This window comes from Heterodontus francisci, chromosome 9, assembly GCF_036365525.1.
Source record: "Heterodontus francisci isolate sHetFra1 chromosome 9, sHetFra1.hap1, whole genome shotgun sequence".
NCBI lineage: Eukaryota > Metazoa > Chordata > Chondrichthyes > Heterodontiformes > Heterodontidae > Heterodontus > Heterodontus francisci.
In genome coordinates, this window is record NC_090379.1 from 9,902,713 (window position 1) to 9,922,899 (window position 20,187).

Here is a 20,187-nt window from a genome sequence, read left to right on the forward strand (position 1 = left end):
TTCAAAGCCTCCTCTTGTACCAACAAACAAATGTGATAACTCGGTTGTAAGCTTGTTATACATGTTCCATAGAACTACCATTAATAACCAAACTGCAGGAAGGCAGCCTTCAGTGGGAGCAATGTATAATTGAGTTTTTTGTTCTTAGACTAGTCCTACTCAAAGAAACTCTGCCTTGGACTCAAACCAGCAAAGCATCGATGTTCAAGGTATGTCAACAGCTACAGACAACAGATGAACTATAGGCTTCAACTGCTGTTTTAACATTAGTATTTGGAATATTGGTTGGTCTGAAATCTCTCAACATTCTGTCCTTGAATGATGAATCACCCAACATTACATTTACAGTTTTGGAATTCCAAATTTGTATCTTGTCTAGATAGAACATATTGAGTTCAAAATGAAGGTAAAAGTACAGGGGTCACAGATCTGTTACTGGTGGCAGTGATAAAACTATTTAAAGTTATGAAGAGCATCATACGGCACACTATTAAACGAACACTTGGCTCAAGTGCAAGTTCTGCCATCGCATAGTGGCACCAATGCGCTAAGCTTAGCAGTATTAACACTGGGCAGTTTACTTTCTGTAACACTGCCTTGAGGTGCACTTGCTGAATATTTTGAAAGTTATTTTCAATTTTGTAGCTATATGAAAATGATTGTGTAAGTCACTAATCTGAAAATTGAACAAGTGTTTGTGATTCATTTCTGTACTCCAGCTGTGCTATGGTTCCTAGAAAATGTTTTCTTGTCACAATTTAGGATTGCTTGATCACCTTAGGTTAGGTGCCTATGGAGGTCACTAATATGATTGCATATAAAATCAAATAAAATATTAATAAAACATCTAAAATCTAGGAAGAATTATTATACTGAAGAGAAGACCATAGAGCCATAGACAGTGTACAGCAAAGACATACTGGAAGGGTGCCAGGAATGAGTGGTTACAGCTAAGAAAGGCTTGAAGAATTGGGCTTTTTAACAAATAAATCTAAACTTCTGAGAAAGTTAATAGTGAAAGATTAATTCCACTGGTTGGCAACCTGACAACTTGGAGTCATAGCCTCCACATTGGCATGAGCGGAATAAAGGGGGTAATTAGATGTAGCATTTACACTCCGTTATTAGAACACAGGATGCTTCATCACCAGTGGCTATTTGAGGCAGAAACATTAAAAGGAAATAGATGAGCATTTGAAGTGGGAAAATTTAAAAGCATCTAGAGAAAGGGTAGGGTCATGATATTAAAGTAGAAGTGAACAGATAACACCAACATAGCTGCAATGGGCTGAATGTCTTTGAACAACTAGGGTTAGTTATGCCTGCTTTAATCAGATCAAAAATGTCACTTGGCATTTTAGGATCATTTTTGCTTTTGTTGCATTCTCGCATCCCTGTGCACATCACTTCTTGGAGAATATATTGCAGATGTGAAATGTTAAAAAGTAATTGATATCGTCTTGATGTGCTGGAAGAAGCTTTCCCTGTGTCTTATATATAAAAAAAAATGAGAATTTTTAAACTCTTATTATTTCACATTTTATATTGTCCATTTTAGACCTGCTGCATTGCCCTTTCCACCTCTTCCTTACCTTATCTCTTCTCTTGCCCCATCAAACCAGGAATTAAAGGTTGAGCAATGATGTGATTACACCAAGGGTGCGGATCTCAAGATGACTTTCAATACACACAGGGCAAATGTAGACATCTGTGAAACTGTAAGTAGCTGGTAAAATGTAAAATGTTTTGCAGGAGCAGAATTGGAACACACCATTCGTTAAGGTGATTTTACACTGGCAGTTGTTTAGTTCGGAATGCGGCAGAATGGCATCTGTGAGCCTGGTCTTCACATTTCTGAATTTTTTTTTGGTGGCTGAATTGTTAATCTGCAAAAAAAAAAATGAAACTCTGCTTTTGGGAGAAAGGGACTATATTTAGAATAATAAGTACAGAGACAACAATGTTCTGAAATCAAAAGGAAACCAGGTTTCAATGTGAAAGCTCCTTTTCAAAAGGTTCCTGGTAACTTTGTAGAAACGTCATTTTCAACATCCAGACAATGTGGTAGAGCCATTAATGCAGCTGATTTGACTGCTAGTTACATAGTAAGATTTTCACAGTGCAAGTCAACAGAAATGAGGCTAGTGTCCAGTTTTCATCACTGTACTGCAAAATTGTACAGGACATTGGGAAGGAATACTGAGAAGAGCAACAAGAATGAAAGAAGGTAGTTGATGCAGCTTTTTATGGTTCAGATGAAGAAAACTTGTAACTTTAAAGTAAACCGGGGAAGTTGTGACCAGCTGACATAAATAAAAATGACGATCAAGAAGAACAACCTTGCCCAAAGTGATATATATTTGGATTAATTTACCAAACTGTTCAGATACTATTATAAATCTTGGGTATGCTCTAGGTAGTCTGTTTGGTCTCCTGTAAGCAGTTCCTCCATCAGTTATGATGACTTTACCATTACTGCCTAATTTCTAGTCATGTGGTGACCTGGGCCCATAACAAAATAGGTCTGTATTAAATAAACTTAATACTGTAATCTTATCTGCTTTGGAAATGCACAGTGGGTTGCTTGGCATCTGCAAAGAGAAAAGAGTGCTTAGGAACCCAGAGACAGCGATAGGCCGTTCAGCCTCTCGAATCTGTTCTGCCATTCATTTGGATCGTGTCTGATCTGTACCTGTGGAAACTGTCATGCTTTCGGATGTTGTCGCCCAGGGGCAACATGTAGATGAGAAATAAGAAGAGGCCAAGGATAGATCCTTGGGGGACACCAGAGGTAACTGCTGGAATGGGAAGAGAAGCCATTTCCAGTCATTCTCTGGCTATGATTGGACAGATGCGAGTGGAACTAGGAGAGTACGGTACCGCCCAGTTGGATGACGATGGAGAGACACTGGAGGAAGATGGTGTGGTCAACCATGCCAAGGCTACAGACAGGTCGAGTAGCATGAGGACAGATAGTTTACCTTGGTTATTGTCACATATGACTTCATTTGCGACTGAGAGCTTTTTTGTTACTGTGGCTGGTGGGGGTGGGGGGGTATTCAAACAAGGAATTCTGGGAAAGATGGATATGGTATTGGGAGATGACAGGCTCTATGTGTGCTGCAGTGCATTAGTGATTTTCTTTATACATTCTCCACATTATTCCAATAATCCTCTCTTTATCTATACAAGGTTAGAATAACTTGGTCAAAATAGATCCTGGTATTTAAACTTTAGTAGCATGTTTACAATGAATAAAAGCTCTCAGTGAAATAATTTTGCAGCGCCCACAATAATCCTAACTGGCTCACCATTTGTATCTACCCCAGACCTAGGTGAATCTTGAGGCATAATAATAAAAGCAAAATACTGCGGATGCTGGAAATCTGAAACAAAAACAAGAAATGCTGGATTCACTCAGCAGGTCTGGCAGCATCTGTGGAAACTCAGTTCCGAAGAAGGGTCACTGACCCGAAACGTTAACTCTGCTTCTCTTTCCACAGATGCTGCCAGACCTGCTGAGTGAATCCAGCATTTCTTGTTTTTGTTGTTGAATCTTGAGGCAGGTGGGGGAATTACTCTGGTTAAAGAAATGTTGATTTTAAATAATTATTTTTATTTTTTTTTAAGGTGGAAGAGTGCTAACTTTACTGGGATGAGAGGGGATCTAGCCAGGGTAAAATGGAACCAAAGACTGAAAGCTAAACTGTAACTGAACAATTGGTGATCATTTAAGGAGGAGATGTTTCAGGTACGGTTTAAGTATGTTCCAAAACAAGGGTGAAAGGTAAGGGAACGAAAGCTGGGCCTCTTTAGATGACGAGGGAGCTAGAGAATATGATGAAACCAAAAAAGAGGGCGGATGATGCATGTCAGGTTAAATTCTTTAAGCAAGAACCAGGCCAAATACAATAAGTTGAGAGGGGCAGTGAAGAGGAAAATAAGAATGGCAAAGAGAAGATATGAGAATAGAACAGTAGTTATCATAAAATGGAACCCAAATATCTTCTGGCATGTAAATAGTAAGCGGATAGTAAGAGGCAGGGTAGAGCCTATTAGGAACGAAGAGGCGCAGGGCATGGCTAGAATACTAAATGAGTACTTTGTATCGGTGTTCATGAAGGACGAGGATGGTGACAAAATATCGATAGAAGCGAAGATTTTAAGAAAGCGTTTGACAAAGAACCACATAAAAGGCGGGTTAACAAAAATTGAAGCTCATGGAATAGGAGTATCAGCTTGGATAAAAAATTGTCTTAAGGACAGAAAACAGCAAGTCATGATAAATGGTTGTTTTTCAGACTGGATAATAGCAGACAGTGGCGTTCTCCAAGGTACAGTACTAGGACCACTGCTTTTTTTGATATGCAAAAATGACTTGGATCTTGGAGTACAGAATAAAAATTCAGAATCTGCTGATCACAAATTTGAAGGTGTGCAGACAGTGAGGATAATACCAATCGACTGCAGTGGGACATAGGCTAGCAGAATGGGCAGACAAGTGGCAAATAGAATTTAATAGAGAAGTGTGAGGTGATGCATTTTGGCTGAAAGGCTAGGGAAAGGCAATAGAACCATTGAAAAATTAAGGCACAGAAGGAGGCCATTCAGCCCGTTGTGTCCATGCTGGCTGCACAAACTAGCCTCCCAATCTGATCCCACCTTCCAGCACCTGGTCCATAGTCTTGCAGGTTACAGCACTTCAGGTGCATGTCCACTTAAAAGAATTGAGGGTTTCTACCTCCACCACCGTTCCTGGCAGTGAATTCCACACACCCACCACCCTCTGGGTGAAAAGGTTTTTCCTCATGTCCCCTCTAATACTTCTACCAATCACCTTAAATCTGTGCCCCCTGGTAATTGATCTCTCCTCCAGGGGAAACAGGTCCTTCCTGTCTACTCTATCTAGGCCCCTCATAATTATGTACACCTCTATTAATTCACCCCTCAGCCTTCTCTGTTCTAAGGAAAACAACCCGAGCCTATCCAATCTTTCCTCATAGTTGCAACGTTCAAGCCCTGGCAACATTCTTGTAAATCTCCTCTATTTTTGTGTCATCAGCAAATTTCCCAATCATGCCTCCCACATGTAAGTCCAAATCATTAATATATACCACAAACAGCAAGGGACCCAACACTGAGCCCTGTGGAACACCACTGGAAACAGCTTTCCATTCGCAAAAACATCCATCGACTACTACCCTTTGTTTCCTGTCCCTGAGCCAATTCTGGATCCAACTTGCAACATTCCCCTATATCCCTTGGGCTTTCATTTTACTGACCAGTCTGCCATGTGGGACCTTGCCAGATGCCTTGCTAACATCCATGTTGACTACATCCTCGGCACCACCCACATCAATCCTCTTTGTTACTTCCTCAAAAAACTCAAGTTAGCAAGACATGACCTTCCCCTAACAAATCCATGCTGACTATCCCTGATTGATCCGTGCCTTTCTAAGTGGCAGTTTATCTTGTCCCTCAGAACTGATGCCAACAATTTACCCACCACCAAGGTCAGACTGACTGGCTTATAATTATTGGCTGTGTTTGCTGACAACGCAACCACTAGGTGGTGCTGCAGTGGTTCATGCACAAATGCAGCCTGTGCCACTAAAATGTCACAGTCTGTGACATCAGGCAGCTGCCAGGACTAAAGATGGTGCTGCTCAAATAATCACACAAAGGCAACCTGAACACATGGCAGCACACAATGGCCGGAGGGAGGGAGCAAGCGGGCGGGGCGGTGTGGGGGGGAGGGGGAGAAGCGGGGAGGAAGAGAGCTCACTTGCTGTCCCCCACCCCCGCGCTCTCCCAGCGTTACGCGATGATGTCATCTGCGCATGCACCAACCATTCCTGGCAATGCGGAACGTAGCTCATGCGCAGAGAGTAGGAGCCAATCTGCGCATGTGCGCAAATTGGTGCAATATTATGATGCCGACTGCGTTGTCAGTAATCACTTTGATAATTATTTGGCCTATCCCTCGTGCTCTTTTTAAGCAATGGTACAACGTTCACAGACCTCCAATCAGCTGGTACCTCGCCTGTATCCCGTGAGGATTTGAAGATGATCCTCAGCGCATCCGCTATTTCCTCTAGCTTCCTTTAACAACCTGGGATGCAATCCATCTGGCACTGGCAGTTTATCCACTTTCAAGGATGTAAGACCCTCTAATACTTCCTCTTATGCTTATCGTATCTAATAATTCACACTCCTCCTCTTTAACTACAATGTCTGCATCCTTTGTGAAGACAGAGACAAAAAACTCATTGAGAACCCCGCCCACATCTTCTGCATCAATGCGTAAGTTCCTTTGTATGCCTCTGATAGGCCCTACCCTTTCCTTAGTTATCCTCTTGCTCTTAATGTACTTAATGTAAATCATCTTTGGGCTTTCCTTGATTTTACCTGCCAATAATTTTTCATGTCCTCTTTGCTTTTCTAATTTCCTTTTTTACTTCACCCCTGCACTTTCTATACTCTAGGCTTTCTAAAGTATAAAGATTTTTGTGATCGTCATAGGCTTTCTTTTTCTGATTTAACATACCCTGTAAGCTTCTGGATAACCAGGGGGCTCTAGATTTGGCAGTACCACCCTTTATCTTTGTGGGGACATGCCTACACTGTGTCTGTAGTATCTCGCTTTTGAATGCCTCCCACAGGTTTGCCACTGATTTTCCTTCAAGTAGCTGTATCCAGTCCACTTTCGCCAGGTCACCTCTCAGTTCCTTAAAATTTGCCTCCCCCCAATTTAGAACCTTTTACTCCTGTTTTACCTTTGTCCTTTTCCATGATTATGCTAAAACTAACTGTATTATGATCGCTATCTCCAAAATGGTCACTCACTGTTACTTCATCCACTTGCCCAGCTTCATTACCGAAGACTGAATCTAGAAGTGTGCCCCCTCTTGTTACATGCTGGCTAAAAAAATTCTCTTGAACACAGTTCAAGAATTTTGTGCCCTCTGTGCTCTTCACACTGTTGGTATCCCAGTTGATATTGGGGTAGTTTAAATCGCCAACTATTATTTCTCTATTGTTTTTGCACACCGAAATTTGCCTACATATTTGTTCTATCTCCCTCTCGCTATTTGGGGGTCTATAGTATACTCATAGTGTGGCTTCCCTTTTTAATTTCTGAGCTCCACCCATCTGGCCTCATTTAATGATTCATATAGCATATCATCCCTCCTCAAAGCTGTTATAGATTCCTTAACTAATAATGCTACTCTCCCTCCTTTTTTTATTTTCCTCTCCATCCCACCTGAAAACTCTATATCCAGGGAAGTTGAGCTGCTATTCTTTCCCCTCTTTAAGCCAAGTTTCCGTTATAGCAACGATATCATGTTAAATAAAAACAAGAAATGCTGGAATCACTCAGCAGGTCTGGCAGCATCTGTGGAAAGAGAAGCAGAGTTAACGTTTCGGGTCAGTGACCCTTCTTCGGAACTGACAAATATTAGAAAAGTCACAGATTATAAGCAAGTGAGGTGGGGGTGGGGCAAGAGATAACAAAGGAGAAGGTGCAGATTGGACCAGGCCACATAGCTGACCAAAAGGTCACGGAGCAAAGGCAAACAATATGTTAATGGTGTGTTGAAAGACAAAGCATTAGTACAGATTAGGTGTAAATACACTGAATATTGAACAGCAGCAAGTGCAAACCTGAAAAAAAACAGTGGGTAAGCAAACTGAACAAACTAAGATGAAATGAAATAAATGCAAAAAAAAGATTGTAAAAAAGAATGTAAAAACAAGGAAGAAAAAATAACTAAAAATGAAAGTAAAATGGGGGGCTGTCCTGCTCTGAAATGATTGAACTCGATGTTCAGTCCGGCAGGCTGTAGTGTGCCTAATCGGTAGATGAGATGCTGTTCCTCGAGCTTGCGTTGATGTTCACTGGAACACTGCAGCAATCCCAGGACAGAGATGTGAGCATGAGAGCAGGGGGGAGTGTTGAAATGGCAAGCAACCGGAAGCTCAGGGTCCTGCTTGCGGACTGAGCGGAGATGTTCCGCAAAGCGGTCACCCAGTCTGCGCTTGGTCTCCCCAATGTAGAGGAGACCACACTGAGCAGCGAATACAGTATACTACATTGAAAGAAGTACAAGTAAATCGCTGCTTCACCTGAAAGGAGTGTTTGGGGCCTGGGATAGTGAGGAGAGAGGAGGTAAATGGGCAGGTATTACACCTCCTGCGATTGCAGGGGAAGGTGCCCTGGGACGGGGACGAGGTGGTGGGGGTAATGGAGGAGTGGACCAGGGTGTCGCGGAGGGAACGATCCCTTCGGAATGCTGACAGGGGAAGGGAGGGGAAGATGCGACTGGTAGTGGCATCACGCTGGAGGTGGCGAAAATGGCGGAGGATGATCCTTTGGATATGGAGGCTGGTGGGATGAAAAGTGAGGACAAGGGGAACCCTGTCACGGTTCTGGGAGGGAGGGGAAGGGGTATGGGTAGAGGTGTGGGGAATGGGTCGGACACGGTTGAGGGCCCTGTCAACCACAGTGGGGGGAAATCCTCGGTTGAGGAAAAAGGAGGTCGTATCAGAAGCACCGTCATGGAAGGTAGCATCATCAGAGCAGATGCGTCGGAGACGGAGAAACTGGGAGAATGGAATGGAGTCCTTACAGGAGGTAGGGTGTGAAGAAGTGTAGTCGAGGTAGCTGTGGGAGTTGGTGGGCTTATAATGGATGTTGGTAGACAACCTATCCCCAGAGATGGAGACAGAGAAGTCGAGGAAGGGAAGGGAAGTGTCAGAGATGGACCATGTAAAGGTGAGAGAAGGGTGGAAATTGGAAGCAAAGTTGATAAAGTTTTCTAGTTCGGGGCGGGAGCAGGAAACGGCACCGATACAGTCATCAATGTACCGGAAAAAGAGTTTGGGGAGGGGGAGGATATCATGTTGCTGTGTATCTATCTGTGCCCTCAGCTCATCGGCTTTATTTACTATCCTCCTTGCATTTAAATAATTACCTTTTAACACTGCTAAATTCCTGTGTTGCACACTTTTTAACCTTTTGCTTCTTCTGTCTTTCAGAGTCACTCACTAATTTTCTGCCTCTTGTTCCCTACCCTGAAATTGTCCTATCTAAGACTGTGCTTAAGTTCCCATCACCCCGCCAAACTAGTTTAAACCATCCCCAACATCACTAGCAATCCTTCCTGCAATGATATTTGTCCCCAATATAGACTAAATGGCACAGTTTTAAAGAGTGTGCGGGGCCAGAGGGACCTAGGGGTGCATGTGCATTGATCTTTGAAGGTGGCAGGACTTATTGAGAGAGTAGTTAGCAAAGCATATGCGATCTTGGGCTTCATAAATCGAGGTATTGAGTACAAAGCGGCGAAGTTAAGCTGAACCTTTATAAAGTTCTGGTTATGCCACAACTAGAGTATTGTGCCTTGTTCTGGTCACTTTAGAAAGTATATGAGCATCCATGAGAGGTGCAGAGGTGATTTACCAGAATGGTTACAGGTATGAGTGATTTTAGCTACAAGATTAGGTTGGAGAAGCTGCTTTGTTCTCCTTGGAGCACTGGAGATTGAGGGGAGATTTGATTTGAGGTGTACAAGATTATGACAGGCTTAGATAAGACAAAGAAAAACTGTTCCCGTTAGCTGATGGTACAAGGACTAGGGGGCACAGATTGAAGGTTTTGGGCAAGAGATGCAGGGGGAATGGGAGGAAGAAATTTTTTGTGCAGCGAGTGGTAATTACCTGAACTTGCTGCATATGGGGGTGATGGAAGTGGAGTCAATGAAAGATTTCAAAATGAAATTGGATGGGCACTTGAGGGAAATAAACTTGCAATGCCACGGGGATGGAGCAGGGAAATTGGACTGATTGGATTGCTCGACAGAGAGCTGGCATGGACCCGATGGGTCAAATGGCTTCCACCTGTACTGTAATGACTTTATAATGAATTTTTATTCCTAAGTAGCTTCAGGAAAGATAGTGACATCATGAAAACCAAGTTCTAATTCAAGGATGACCCCCAAACAGCAGTCTGCCATGCTGATGCTGACCATACTGCTGTGCATTTCAAATATTTTGTTTTATAACTTTAAACTATAATTTACTGTTGATGATAACAGCACCCATAATGCTTAACGTGTTTGTGATGTTCCTCCATTTTATTGTAATAGTTAGTATTTTAAATGAACAGATTAATATCGCCATTAAAATAGACACAGTATCAGATGGTTGCATTAAAGTCTGTCTGCAAATATCACCAACAGTAATTTTCTAGCATGTATGGCTTGCTTGATCCTATCACCAGAGGTTTATTTTCTTATCGAAATAACCATGAAATTCTGAAAATATTAGAACTAACTACATAAAAAATATGGTTTGCGATAACATTACAGTGAGCTGAAATTTATCCTATCACATGGAACTGAGTGCCTCCAGCCTGCGGATTGCTGTCCACTATACTCTCATTGATTATCAATGTAACTCAGCACATTGACCCATTTACGTTGACTGTTCTCACAATGTGAAGGTGGGCTTTCTTCCCAGTAATAAAGGGTCCTCCTGGGTGTTTTGAATAATGAGGGGTTACTGTATCAACGTCATGGGGGTTACCATTGACCAGAAACTGAACTGGTAGCCATATAAATACCGTGGCTACAGTAGCAGGTTAGAGGCTTGGAATCCTGTGGCGAGTAACTCGCCTCCTGACTCCCCAAAGCCTGTCCACCATCTGCAAGGTACAAGTCACTAGTGTGATGGAATACTCTCCAGTTGCCTGGATGGGTGCAGCTCCAACAACACTCAAGAACCTCGACACCATCCAAGGCAAAGCAGCCCACTTGATTGGCACCCCATCACAAACATTCACTCCCTCCATCAGCAGTGTGTACCATCTACAAGATGCACTGCAGCAATGCACCAAGGCTCCTTAGACAGCACCTTCCAAACCTGTGACCTGTACCACCTAGAAGGACAAGGGCAGCAAATGCATGGGAACACCACCACCTACAAGTTCCCTTCCAAGCCACACACCATCCTGACTTGGAACTATATCACCGTTCCTTCACTGTCGCTGGGTCAAAATCCTGGAACTCCCTTCCTAACAGCACTATGGGTGTACCTACCTCACATGGACTGCAGCGGTTCAAGAAGGCAGCTCACCACCACCTTCTCAAAGGCAATTGGGGATTGGCAATAAATGCTGACCTAGCCGGTGACACCCACGTCCCATGAATGAATAAAAAAAAAACTTATGAAGGCACTGTAGAAGATGGAGCTCTTTTCACTGGATCAGCGAAAGTTTAAGGGTGCCTGGATGGAGGTCCAAGATACGATTTCATACGAACATACGAATTAGGAGTAGAAGTAGGCGATTTGGCCCCTTGAGGCTGCTCCGCCATTCAAACACCATGGCTGATCCGTTTGTGTTTCTAATTTCACACTCCCATCTACCCTCCGATGACCCTTGATTCCCTTGCTGAACAGGAATGTATCTGCTTCTTCCTTTTAAAAATATTCAGTGACCCCACCTCCTGAGGCAGAGTTCCAAAATCGCACAACCCTCAGAAATAATTTCTCCTCTTCTCTGTCCTAAAATGGTGACCCCTAATTTTAAAACAGTGCCCCCTAGTTCTGGACTCACCCAGAAGAAGAAACATCCTCTCCACGTCCACCTTGTCTAGGCCATTCAGGATCTTATAATTTTCAATCAAGTCTCCGTCACTCTTCTGAACTCCAGTGAAAACAAGCCCAGTCTATCCAACCTTTCCTCATAAGGCAACCCGCTCATTCCAGGTATCAATCTATTAAATCTCCTCTGAACCACCTCCAACGCATTTACATCCATCCTTAAATAAGGAGACCAAAACTGCACATAGTATTTGAGATGTGATCTCACCAATGCCCAGAATAACTGAAGCATAACATCCTTACTTTTATTTTCAATTCCTCTTGTAATAAAGGACAGCATGCCATTAGCCTTCTTTATTGCCTGCTGTACCTGCATACTAACTTTTTGTGATTCCTGCACTAGAACACCTAGATCCCTCTGCACTTCGGAAGTCTGCAGTCGTTCTCCATTTAAGTAATACTCTGCTTTTTTATTCCTCCTGCCAAAGTGAACAACTTCACATTTTTCCACATTAAACTCTATCTGCCAGATTTTTGCCCACTCAACCTATCTATATCGGTCTGCAACCTCCTTCCGTCCTCTTCACAACATACGTTCCTACCTATCTTTGTGTCATCTGCAAATTTAGCTACCATGCCATTGCTCCCCTCATCTAAGTCATTGATATAAATTGTAAAACATTGAGACCCCTGCGGGACTCCACTCATCACATCCTGCCAATCAGAAAAGGACCCATTTATGCATACTCTCTGTTTTCTGCCAGCCAACCAACCTTCTATCCATGCTAATATGTTACCCCCTGCAACATGAGCTCCTGCCTTGCGCAATAACCTTTTATGTGGCAGCTTGTCAAATGCTGTCTGGAAATCCAAGTGCAGTATGTCAACGGGCTCCCCTTTATCCACAGCACATGTTACTCTTTCAAAGAACTCCAACAAACATGATTTCCCTTTCGCAAAGCCATGCTGACTATTCCCGATTACCTTGAGTTTTTCTAAGTGCCCAGTGGGGTTATATTTGCTACTCTCCAGTCTGATGGAACCTTACCAGAGTCTAGCGAATTTTGAAAAATTAACACCAACACATCTACCTCATGATCAGCTCAATAGTGGAAGATTGTTTGCATTGGTCACTGAGATTGCAACAAGTGAACATGTTTAATTCAGAAGAAATGTATTTACACACTGTGGTTCGAATTTGGAGTTCTCAGTCACAAAATGTTGTTCAGGCAGAGTCTATTAATTCTTTTTTGAAAGGAGATTTGATACTTGCTTGAAAAAGAAGAGCATTAAAGACTAGGGAATAAGCAACAAACTGGGATTAGGTTAAATAGCTCATGGGGGTGGTGGGGTACATGAGTTCAAACTTGATGGAGTGAAAGGCCTGTTTTTTTCTGCTGTAGCATTCTGGGTCCAACATAAACACAAACACATTGAAGATCATTTTCTAAATTACAGAACATAACCAGGTGCTGCAGCTCTCTCTCAAAAAAGCCAAGGCAGTTTCAGTTCAGTGAACATACTTGCCACTAATTCCATAAGACACAACTATGAAACAACACCTTATTTAGAACTTTGTAAATTGGGTTCCTGAAAATCCAGATATGTCCTCACTGATTGTGTTATGTTCTTAAATGATCACAGTCCATTGGGCTCTCCCATGTCAGTAATGCTAGAATAATTATCTCTCTCTCATGTAAATCCTAGCTCAGTAATGGCTAATTGGACCATTCTTAGAAACCGTGATCTAGAGATGAAAGTGGAATCTGTGGATTAAAAGATTATTGCCTGTGGCATACTGCTGTTCTTTTCATACCGAGGCTCCTGGACTGCGCAGTAACAGATGGGATTCCCCCCATGACGTCCAGTTGGAGATTGAGAGGGGGAAGGTGTTGAGGGAAAGTAGCAATAAGTGGACTAAAAAATGTTTCGTCTCCCTGGAATGTAGTCCATGGAAGAAGATCTCCTGCAAAAAAAAAAAGTGGCACTTTATAGATATTGGGCAAGGACGAAATTAGGCAAAGCTGTGATTCCCACCATTTCTCACTGGGCCTCTGAAGAACGATAGTGACCACTTGGAGGGTGATGGTGTTTGTGGAACCATTCTCCAGCAAGAATCCACACTTGGAGAGAGGGAAAACAAGTAGGGTCGAATAAAATAGTACTTATCAATTTTGAAGTTTGCATTTAGGTGCTGGAATTGCAAAGGAGTTTCTTTTGATGGGGGACCTTTGTGGTTGGTTACCCTTCAGGCTTTGCTGGAACATATGAAATGACAGAAACACTGGATGAATGAAAAGACTGCTTTGTGAAACCTAAGCATGGCAGGATTACAGCTCATGACACCTGCTTCATCACCAATGGGTCCCTTTTTCGGTCTACCATGGCAGCAGGAAGCTATCCATGATAACATTTTTACACCAAGGAAATATCAGGTATGTGTTGTCTTGAAAAATGGTAAACATAGGTATTGCTTGACTTGCTGAGACCAGTGTTTGCCCCTTAACCGAGAATTTCTAATACAGCAAATATGTTGAGCTGTAGATTTTATGATTCTATCCTCATTCCCTCCCATCCCATTTTCTTCCCCCCTCCCCATCCCCCCCACCTCACCCCAAAAATAGTCTTTCCTTTGGTCGGAAGTTCAATTTAGGATGATATGTTCCATTTGCTTTGAATTAGGAGCACATGAATATGCCCTTCACTGTGTAACACAAGTTTAGACAGTGCCTACTTTGAAAACATTGAGCTGAACACTGTGTAGAAAGCCCCAAATGCAGGAATGTAATATACTGTTAGTGCTCGAATAACTGAAGTGGGAACAGTTTTGGATGCATTGAACAAGATAAAATGAAACTTTAGAATTTGCGAAGTTCTCCAATGCAATGTGCTATTTCAAAATGGAGTTGTTCCATGCCTGTTTTGGTTTCCCAGATACAACTCTTTCGCTTGAAGGTCAATACACTGATGGCAGATTTGCTACAGTCCTTAATATTGTATTTAAATGTTGTGCCATACTTTGTGTAGTGTTATAAGTTTATTTTGGACATTGGTACTGTTGAACTAAGTGATGGCAAAGCAAGTTTCAAGGCAATAGAAATGTATCCTAGTTCTTCTAATGGCTCAGTTGATGACGATAGTGTGTTATTGATCCATGTAGACCAGTAGGTTCCTGTCTGTAACAATTAGGGTTCTACAGTTGTCGTCTTCACCCTGAACTGGTTAGGAAAGTACAGTCCAGGTTCCTGTTCTTAGGTCAGCATCTAGTGACCTCTACTGGAAAGTGTATCTGTTTAACCATTTGTTAAGGATAGAATTGGGTTTTAGCTGTGATGCCCACTACAGTTGAGAAGACCACTGGCAATAGCTATTTGGACTCTTGCATACAGAGTGGGCTCTTCTGCATGTTACTGGAGGTCATTCTGTATCTTTGTTCAACTGTAGGGAATCCCATCAGAAAGTTGAGAGAGAATGAAGGGAAAGCCATTAGAGTTTCATCAGTTTTTAAATTACTGTGGAGCTGATTACATTGCTGTCTTTTGCAGGTTGAACTTCTAGAAGCAGCTTTGGAACATAATACTATAGTTTGTTTAAATACTGGCTCAGGGAAGACTTTCATTGCAGTGCTACTTACAAAAGAGCTATCTCATCAGATCAGGGGACAGTTCAACAAGAATGGATTACGCACTGTGTTTTTGGTTAGTTCCGGTAAGTATTACGCTACATATACAGTATCTTGCGCTCAATCCTTTTATTTCCAAATTGGTAAGTTCAATGACAAGTGTCTTTTCAAACTATAAACAACCAATCTCTGATCTGTCGTTAGTTAGGGGCAGCAATTGGGGAGCGTCAGCCTGAGCACCCCTGAGCTAAAAAAGAGCAAGGGTTCCCAGGGCCAATTATTAACCAGTAATCCTTGCTGGATTGAATGTATAATGGCATTAAGAGAGCTTTTGGGCCAACTATCAAGAAGATCGCCCCCTTCAAGTCTAAATCAGGGGACACGATCACTGACCAATGCCAGCAAATGGACCGCTGGGTGGAGCACTACCTAGAACTGTACTCCAGGGAAAACGTTGTCACGGATACCGCCCTCAGTGCAGCCCAGTCTCTGCCAGTCATGGATGAGCTGGACAAACAGCCAACAAAATCGGAACTCAGTGATGCCATTGATTCTCTAGCCAGTGGAAAAGCCCCTGGAAAGGACAGCATTACCTCTGAAATAATCAAGAGTGCCAAGCCTAATATGCTCTCAGCACTCCATGAACTACTTTGTCTGTGCTGGGATGAGGGAGCAGTACCACAGGACATGCACAATGCCAATATCATCACCCTGTATAAGAACAAGGGTGACCGCGGTGACTGCAACAACTACTGTGGAATCTCCCTGCTCGGCATAGTGGAGAAAGTCTTCGCCCAAGTCATTTTAAACAGACTCCAGAAGCTAGCTGAGCATGTCTACCCTGAGGCACAGTGCGGCTTTCGAGCGGAGAGATCCACCATTGACATGCTGTTCTCCCTTCGCCAGCTACAGGAGAAATGCCGCGAACAACAGATGCCCCTCTACGTTGCTTTCATAGATCTCACCAAAGCCTTTGACCTCGTCAGCAGACGTGGTCTCTTCAGACTACTAGCAAAGATCGGATGTCCACCAAAGCTACTAAGTATCATCACCTCATTCCATGATAATATGAAAGGCACAATTCAGCATCAGACCCCTTTCCTATCCTGAGTGGCATGAAATAGGGCTGTGTTCTCACACCTACACTGTTTGGGATCTTCTTCTCACTGCTGCTCTCACTAGCGTTCAAATCTTCAGAAGAAGGAATTTTCCTCCACGCAAGATCAGATGGCAGGTTGTTCAACCTTGCCCATCTTAGAGCGAAGACCAAAGTACAAAAGTCCTAATCAGGGAACTCCTCTTTGCTGACGATGCTGCATTAACATCCCACACAGAAGAGTGTCTGCAGAGACTCATCAACAGGATTGCAGATGCCTGCAACGAATTTGGCCTAACCATCAGCCTCAAGAAAACGAACATCATGGGGCAGACATCAGAAATGCTCCGTCCATCAATATCGGCGACCATGCTCTGGAAGTGGTTCACGAGTTCTCCTACCTAGGCTCAAATATCACCAGTAACCTGCCTCTCTATGCAGAAATCAACAAGCGCATGGGAAAGGCATCCGCTGCTATGTCCAGACTGACTAAGAGGGTGTGGGAAAATGGCGCATTGGCACGGAACACAAACGTCCGAGTATATCAAGCCTGTGTCCTCAGTACCTTGCTGTACGGCAACGAGGCCTGGACAATGTATGTCAGCCAAGAGCGACGTCTCAACTCATTCCATCTTCGCTGCTTCCGGAGAATCCTTGGCATCAGGTGGCAGGACCGTATCTCCAACGCACTTGAGGCGGCCAACATCCCCAGCATATACACACTACTGAGCCAGCGGCGCTTGAGATGGTTTGGCCATGTGAGCCGCATGGAAGATGGCAGGATCCCCAAGGACGCATTGTACAGTGAGCTCGTCACTGGTATCAGACCCACCGGCCGTCCATGTCTCCGCTTTAAAGACGTCTGCAAACGTGACATGAAGTCCTGTGACATTGACCACAAGTCGTGGGAGTCAGTTGCCAGTGATCGCCAGAGCTGGTGGACAGCTATAAAGGCGGGGCTAAAGAGTGGCGAGTCGAAGATACTTAGCAGTTGGCAGGAAAAAAGACAGAAGCGGAAGGAGAGAGCCAACTGTGAAACAGCCCCGACAACCAACTTTACCTGCAGCGCCTGTGGAAGAGTCTGTCACTCTAGAATTGGCCTTTATAGCCACTCCAGGCGCTGCTTCACAAACCGCTGACCACCTCCTAGGCGCTTACCCATTGTCTCTCGAGACGAGGAGGCCAAAGAAGAATAAGAAGAAATCCTTGCTGGAAAGTAATTGAGTATGGATTGATATCTTGGTGGATTGCACCCAGTGAATGACAGCAGACATGCAACTGCAGGACAGCATTATCCCTGTCTCACCCAATATCCATATATTTGCAATTCAATAGGATAGTAATCAGGAGTGAGGGCTTTGGATGCTGCAGCATTATGTAGTGCTTGTACTGCTGTCCCAGCTGACAAACTGAGGGAATCAAATCTAGGACTTTCCAGGACTCTGGATCCAATAAATCCTTGCGTAAACTAACTGAGCCAACCTACTTAGGACTGCATGCTATCTGATGCAGTTAGTCCAGGTAACTGATACTGCTGTATATCTGAAAATGTCTCCATTTAAGTGACAGATTTTAGTTTTAGTTTTAGAGATACAGCACTGAAACAGGCCCTTCAGCCCACCGAGTCTGTGCCGACCATCGACCACCCATTTATACTAATCCTACACTAATCCCATATTCCTACCACATCCCCACCTGTCCCTATATTTCCCTACCACCTAGCTATACTAGGGGCAATTTATAATGGCCAATTTACCTACCAACCTGCAAGTCTTTTGGCTTGTGGGAGGAAACCGGAGCACCCGGACAAAACCCACGCAGACACAGGGAGAACTTGCAAACTCCACACAGGCAGTACCCAGAATTGAACCCGGGTCGCTGGAGCTGTGAGGCTACAGTGCTAACCACTGCGCCACTGTGCCACTGAAACAGAGTTTGAACACAAATTTTATCTTGGAAAGAAAATGTACCAGGTAAATGAAAGCATTATCTCTTCTAGCACCCTCTGTGGCTCAGCTAGCAGCAGCTGTCAAGACCCATTCAGATCTGAAGGTGGGGGAGTATTCCAGTATGGAGAACATTGAGTCGTGGGCAAGCAAAGAATGGAACAAATGCTTCATTGGACAACAGGTATTTCAACACCGTTTCAAGGTACAGTTAGAGATCCTCGTCTGCCTTGCTGGGTTTGTGTGTGCTTTGATGTAAAACAACAGCATAGCAAATAGCCTGTGTAATAACTAGGAAAATCCATTTCATTTTATATAAAAGCTATATTGTGATTGTCCTTTTTCCTCCCCTAATTTGAGGTATCTTCACAGGTGCTAGTCATGACTTGCCACATCTTCTTGCACATCTTGAAAAGAGGCTACCTTTTCCTCTCCAAAATCAACCTACTGGTGTTTGATGAATGCCACCTTGCAATTAAAGAACATCCCTATCAGGAGATTATGAAGGTACTGTGTATTGCTCTCAATTAGACAAGTCAATCTGGTTTAACATTCCACATTGGGACTTGAGACCAAGCGTAATCCTTGTGTGAAGTGAAGGTTGAGTGTGGGGTATAAGTGGACCAGAGTGCGCAGCTGTAGTTCAGTAGATATTTTAAAATCATATACTCTGTTTTTAAATTTCTGCTATAAAGTTTCAATGTCTACATATTCTAATGGAATATGTCTGTTAACTTATCATGCTGTAATTGCAGCCTCTCACCAGTGGTGGCATCCTGGAATGTTTAATTGGAGTGTAGTCAATTTACATTGATAGTATCATTTTTCAAAGTGATTCTCGACAATGCAGCCGGTGGGGACGTCATCCGACTGCGCCAACCTGCGCAAACAGGCTCCTGCTCTCTGCGCATGCGCTGCGTTCTGCATTGCCAGGACCGGTTGGCACTTGCGCAGATGACATCATCACCTAAATTGCTAGGACTGGTACTCGCATACCCAGATGACGACGTCGCATAACGCAGGACAGAGAGCAAGGGAGAAGCTGGGAGAGCGCGGGGTGTGGGAGACAGCATGGTGGAGGGGGTGGGGGGGTAATTGGGGAGAGCACGGCCAAAGACCTTGGTGGCGGCGGGTGCGCTCTCCTCCTGTCTCCCCGCCCGCTCTGTCCGGCAATTCTCCCCCCCCCCCCCCCCTCTTTACGATTTCCTGCTCTCTCTGGCCATTCCCCCCGCCCCTCTCTCCGGCCATTCCCCCACCCACACCGCCCGCCCTCTCTCCCTCCCTCTCCGGCCATTCCGCCTGTCCGCTCTCTCCGGCCATTCCCCAGCCAGCCGATCTCTCCGACCATTGTGTGCTGCCATGTGTTTACGTTGCCTTTGTGTGATTATTTGAGCAGTGCCATCTTTAGTCCTGGCAGCTACCTGATCGTCGCTGACTGTGACGTTTAGGTTGAACAGGCTGCATTTGCGCATGTCAGTGCAGCGCCACCTAGTGGCTGAGTTGTCAGCAAACGCAGCCATCATTTTTTATGTGGACGTTGGAAATTTATAATGAAAAATAATCTCTGTTCCTTTGCACATCGCTTATCTAAAGCTGCCTGACCCCTCAATGTCTTAATTTTTGACACCTTTCCAAAATAAACCAAAAAATCTCCCTCCAATTAAGTTTTATTTGTGAGATGCAGTTGTTCGTTTGCTCGTGCTGCCTATCAACCTTGTTGGTGACTTGCGTGGACCCCAGCATTCTAACTATAAACTGAATCATAAGGTATTCTCCATACTTGAACCAAAATATAAGCTTTTAATATGAAAAAGGAGTTTGACTTTTGCTTTTCATTGAAATAGAGGGCATTAAGAACATAAGATGTGGGAACAGGAGTAGTGCTCATGGCCCTTTGAATTTGCTATGCCAGTCCATCA

At 43.7% G+C, this 20,187-nt stretch overlaps 1 protein-coding gene across 8 annotated transcripts in view; it reads left to right on the plus strand.

Moving 5' to 3' along the window:
* Positions 1–20,187, plus strand: part of dicer1 (dicer 1, ribonuclease type III) — a 214,083-nt gene that overhangs the window by 46,777 nt on the left and 147,119 nt on the right. For 6 of the 8 annotated variants that reach the window (XR_010975645.1, XM_068038526.1, XM_068038528.1 and 3 more), the window contains exons 2-8: positions 149–209; positions 1,623–1,718; positions 3,631–3,751; positions 13,857–14,039; positions 15,150–15,312; positions 18,322–18,452; positions 18,641–18,775. Coding sequence is in view for 7 of the 8 variants with exons in the window: in XM_068038526.1 (XP_067894627.1) it covers positions 13,926–14,039; positions 15,150–15,312; positions 18,322–18,452; positions 18,641–18,775 (543 nt within the window). In the remaining variant the exon portion in view is untranslated. The remainder of the gene's footprint in view (positions 1–148; positions 210–1,622; positions 1,719–3,630; positions 3,752–13,856; positions 14,040–15,149; positions 15,313–18,321; positions 18,453–18,640; positions 18,776–20,187) is intronic. The other 2 variants (XM_068038531.1, XM_068038532.1) reach the window with 2 other exon arrangements.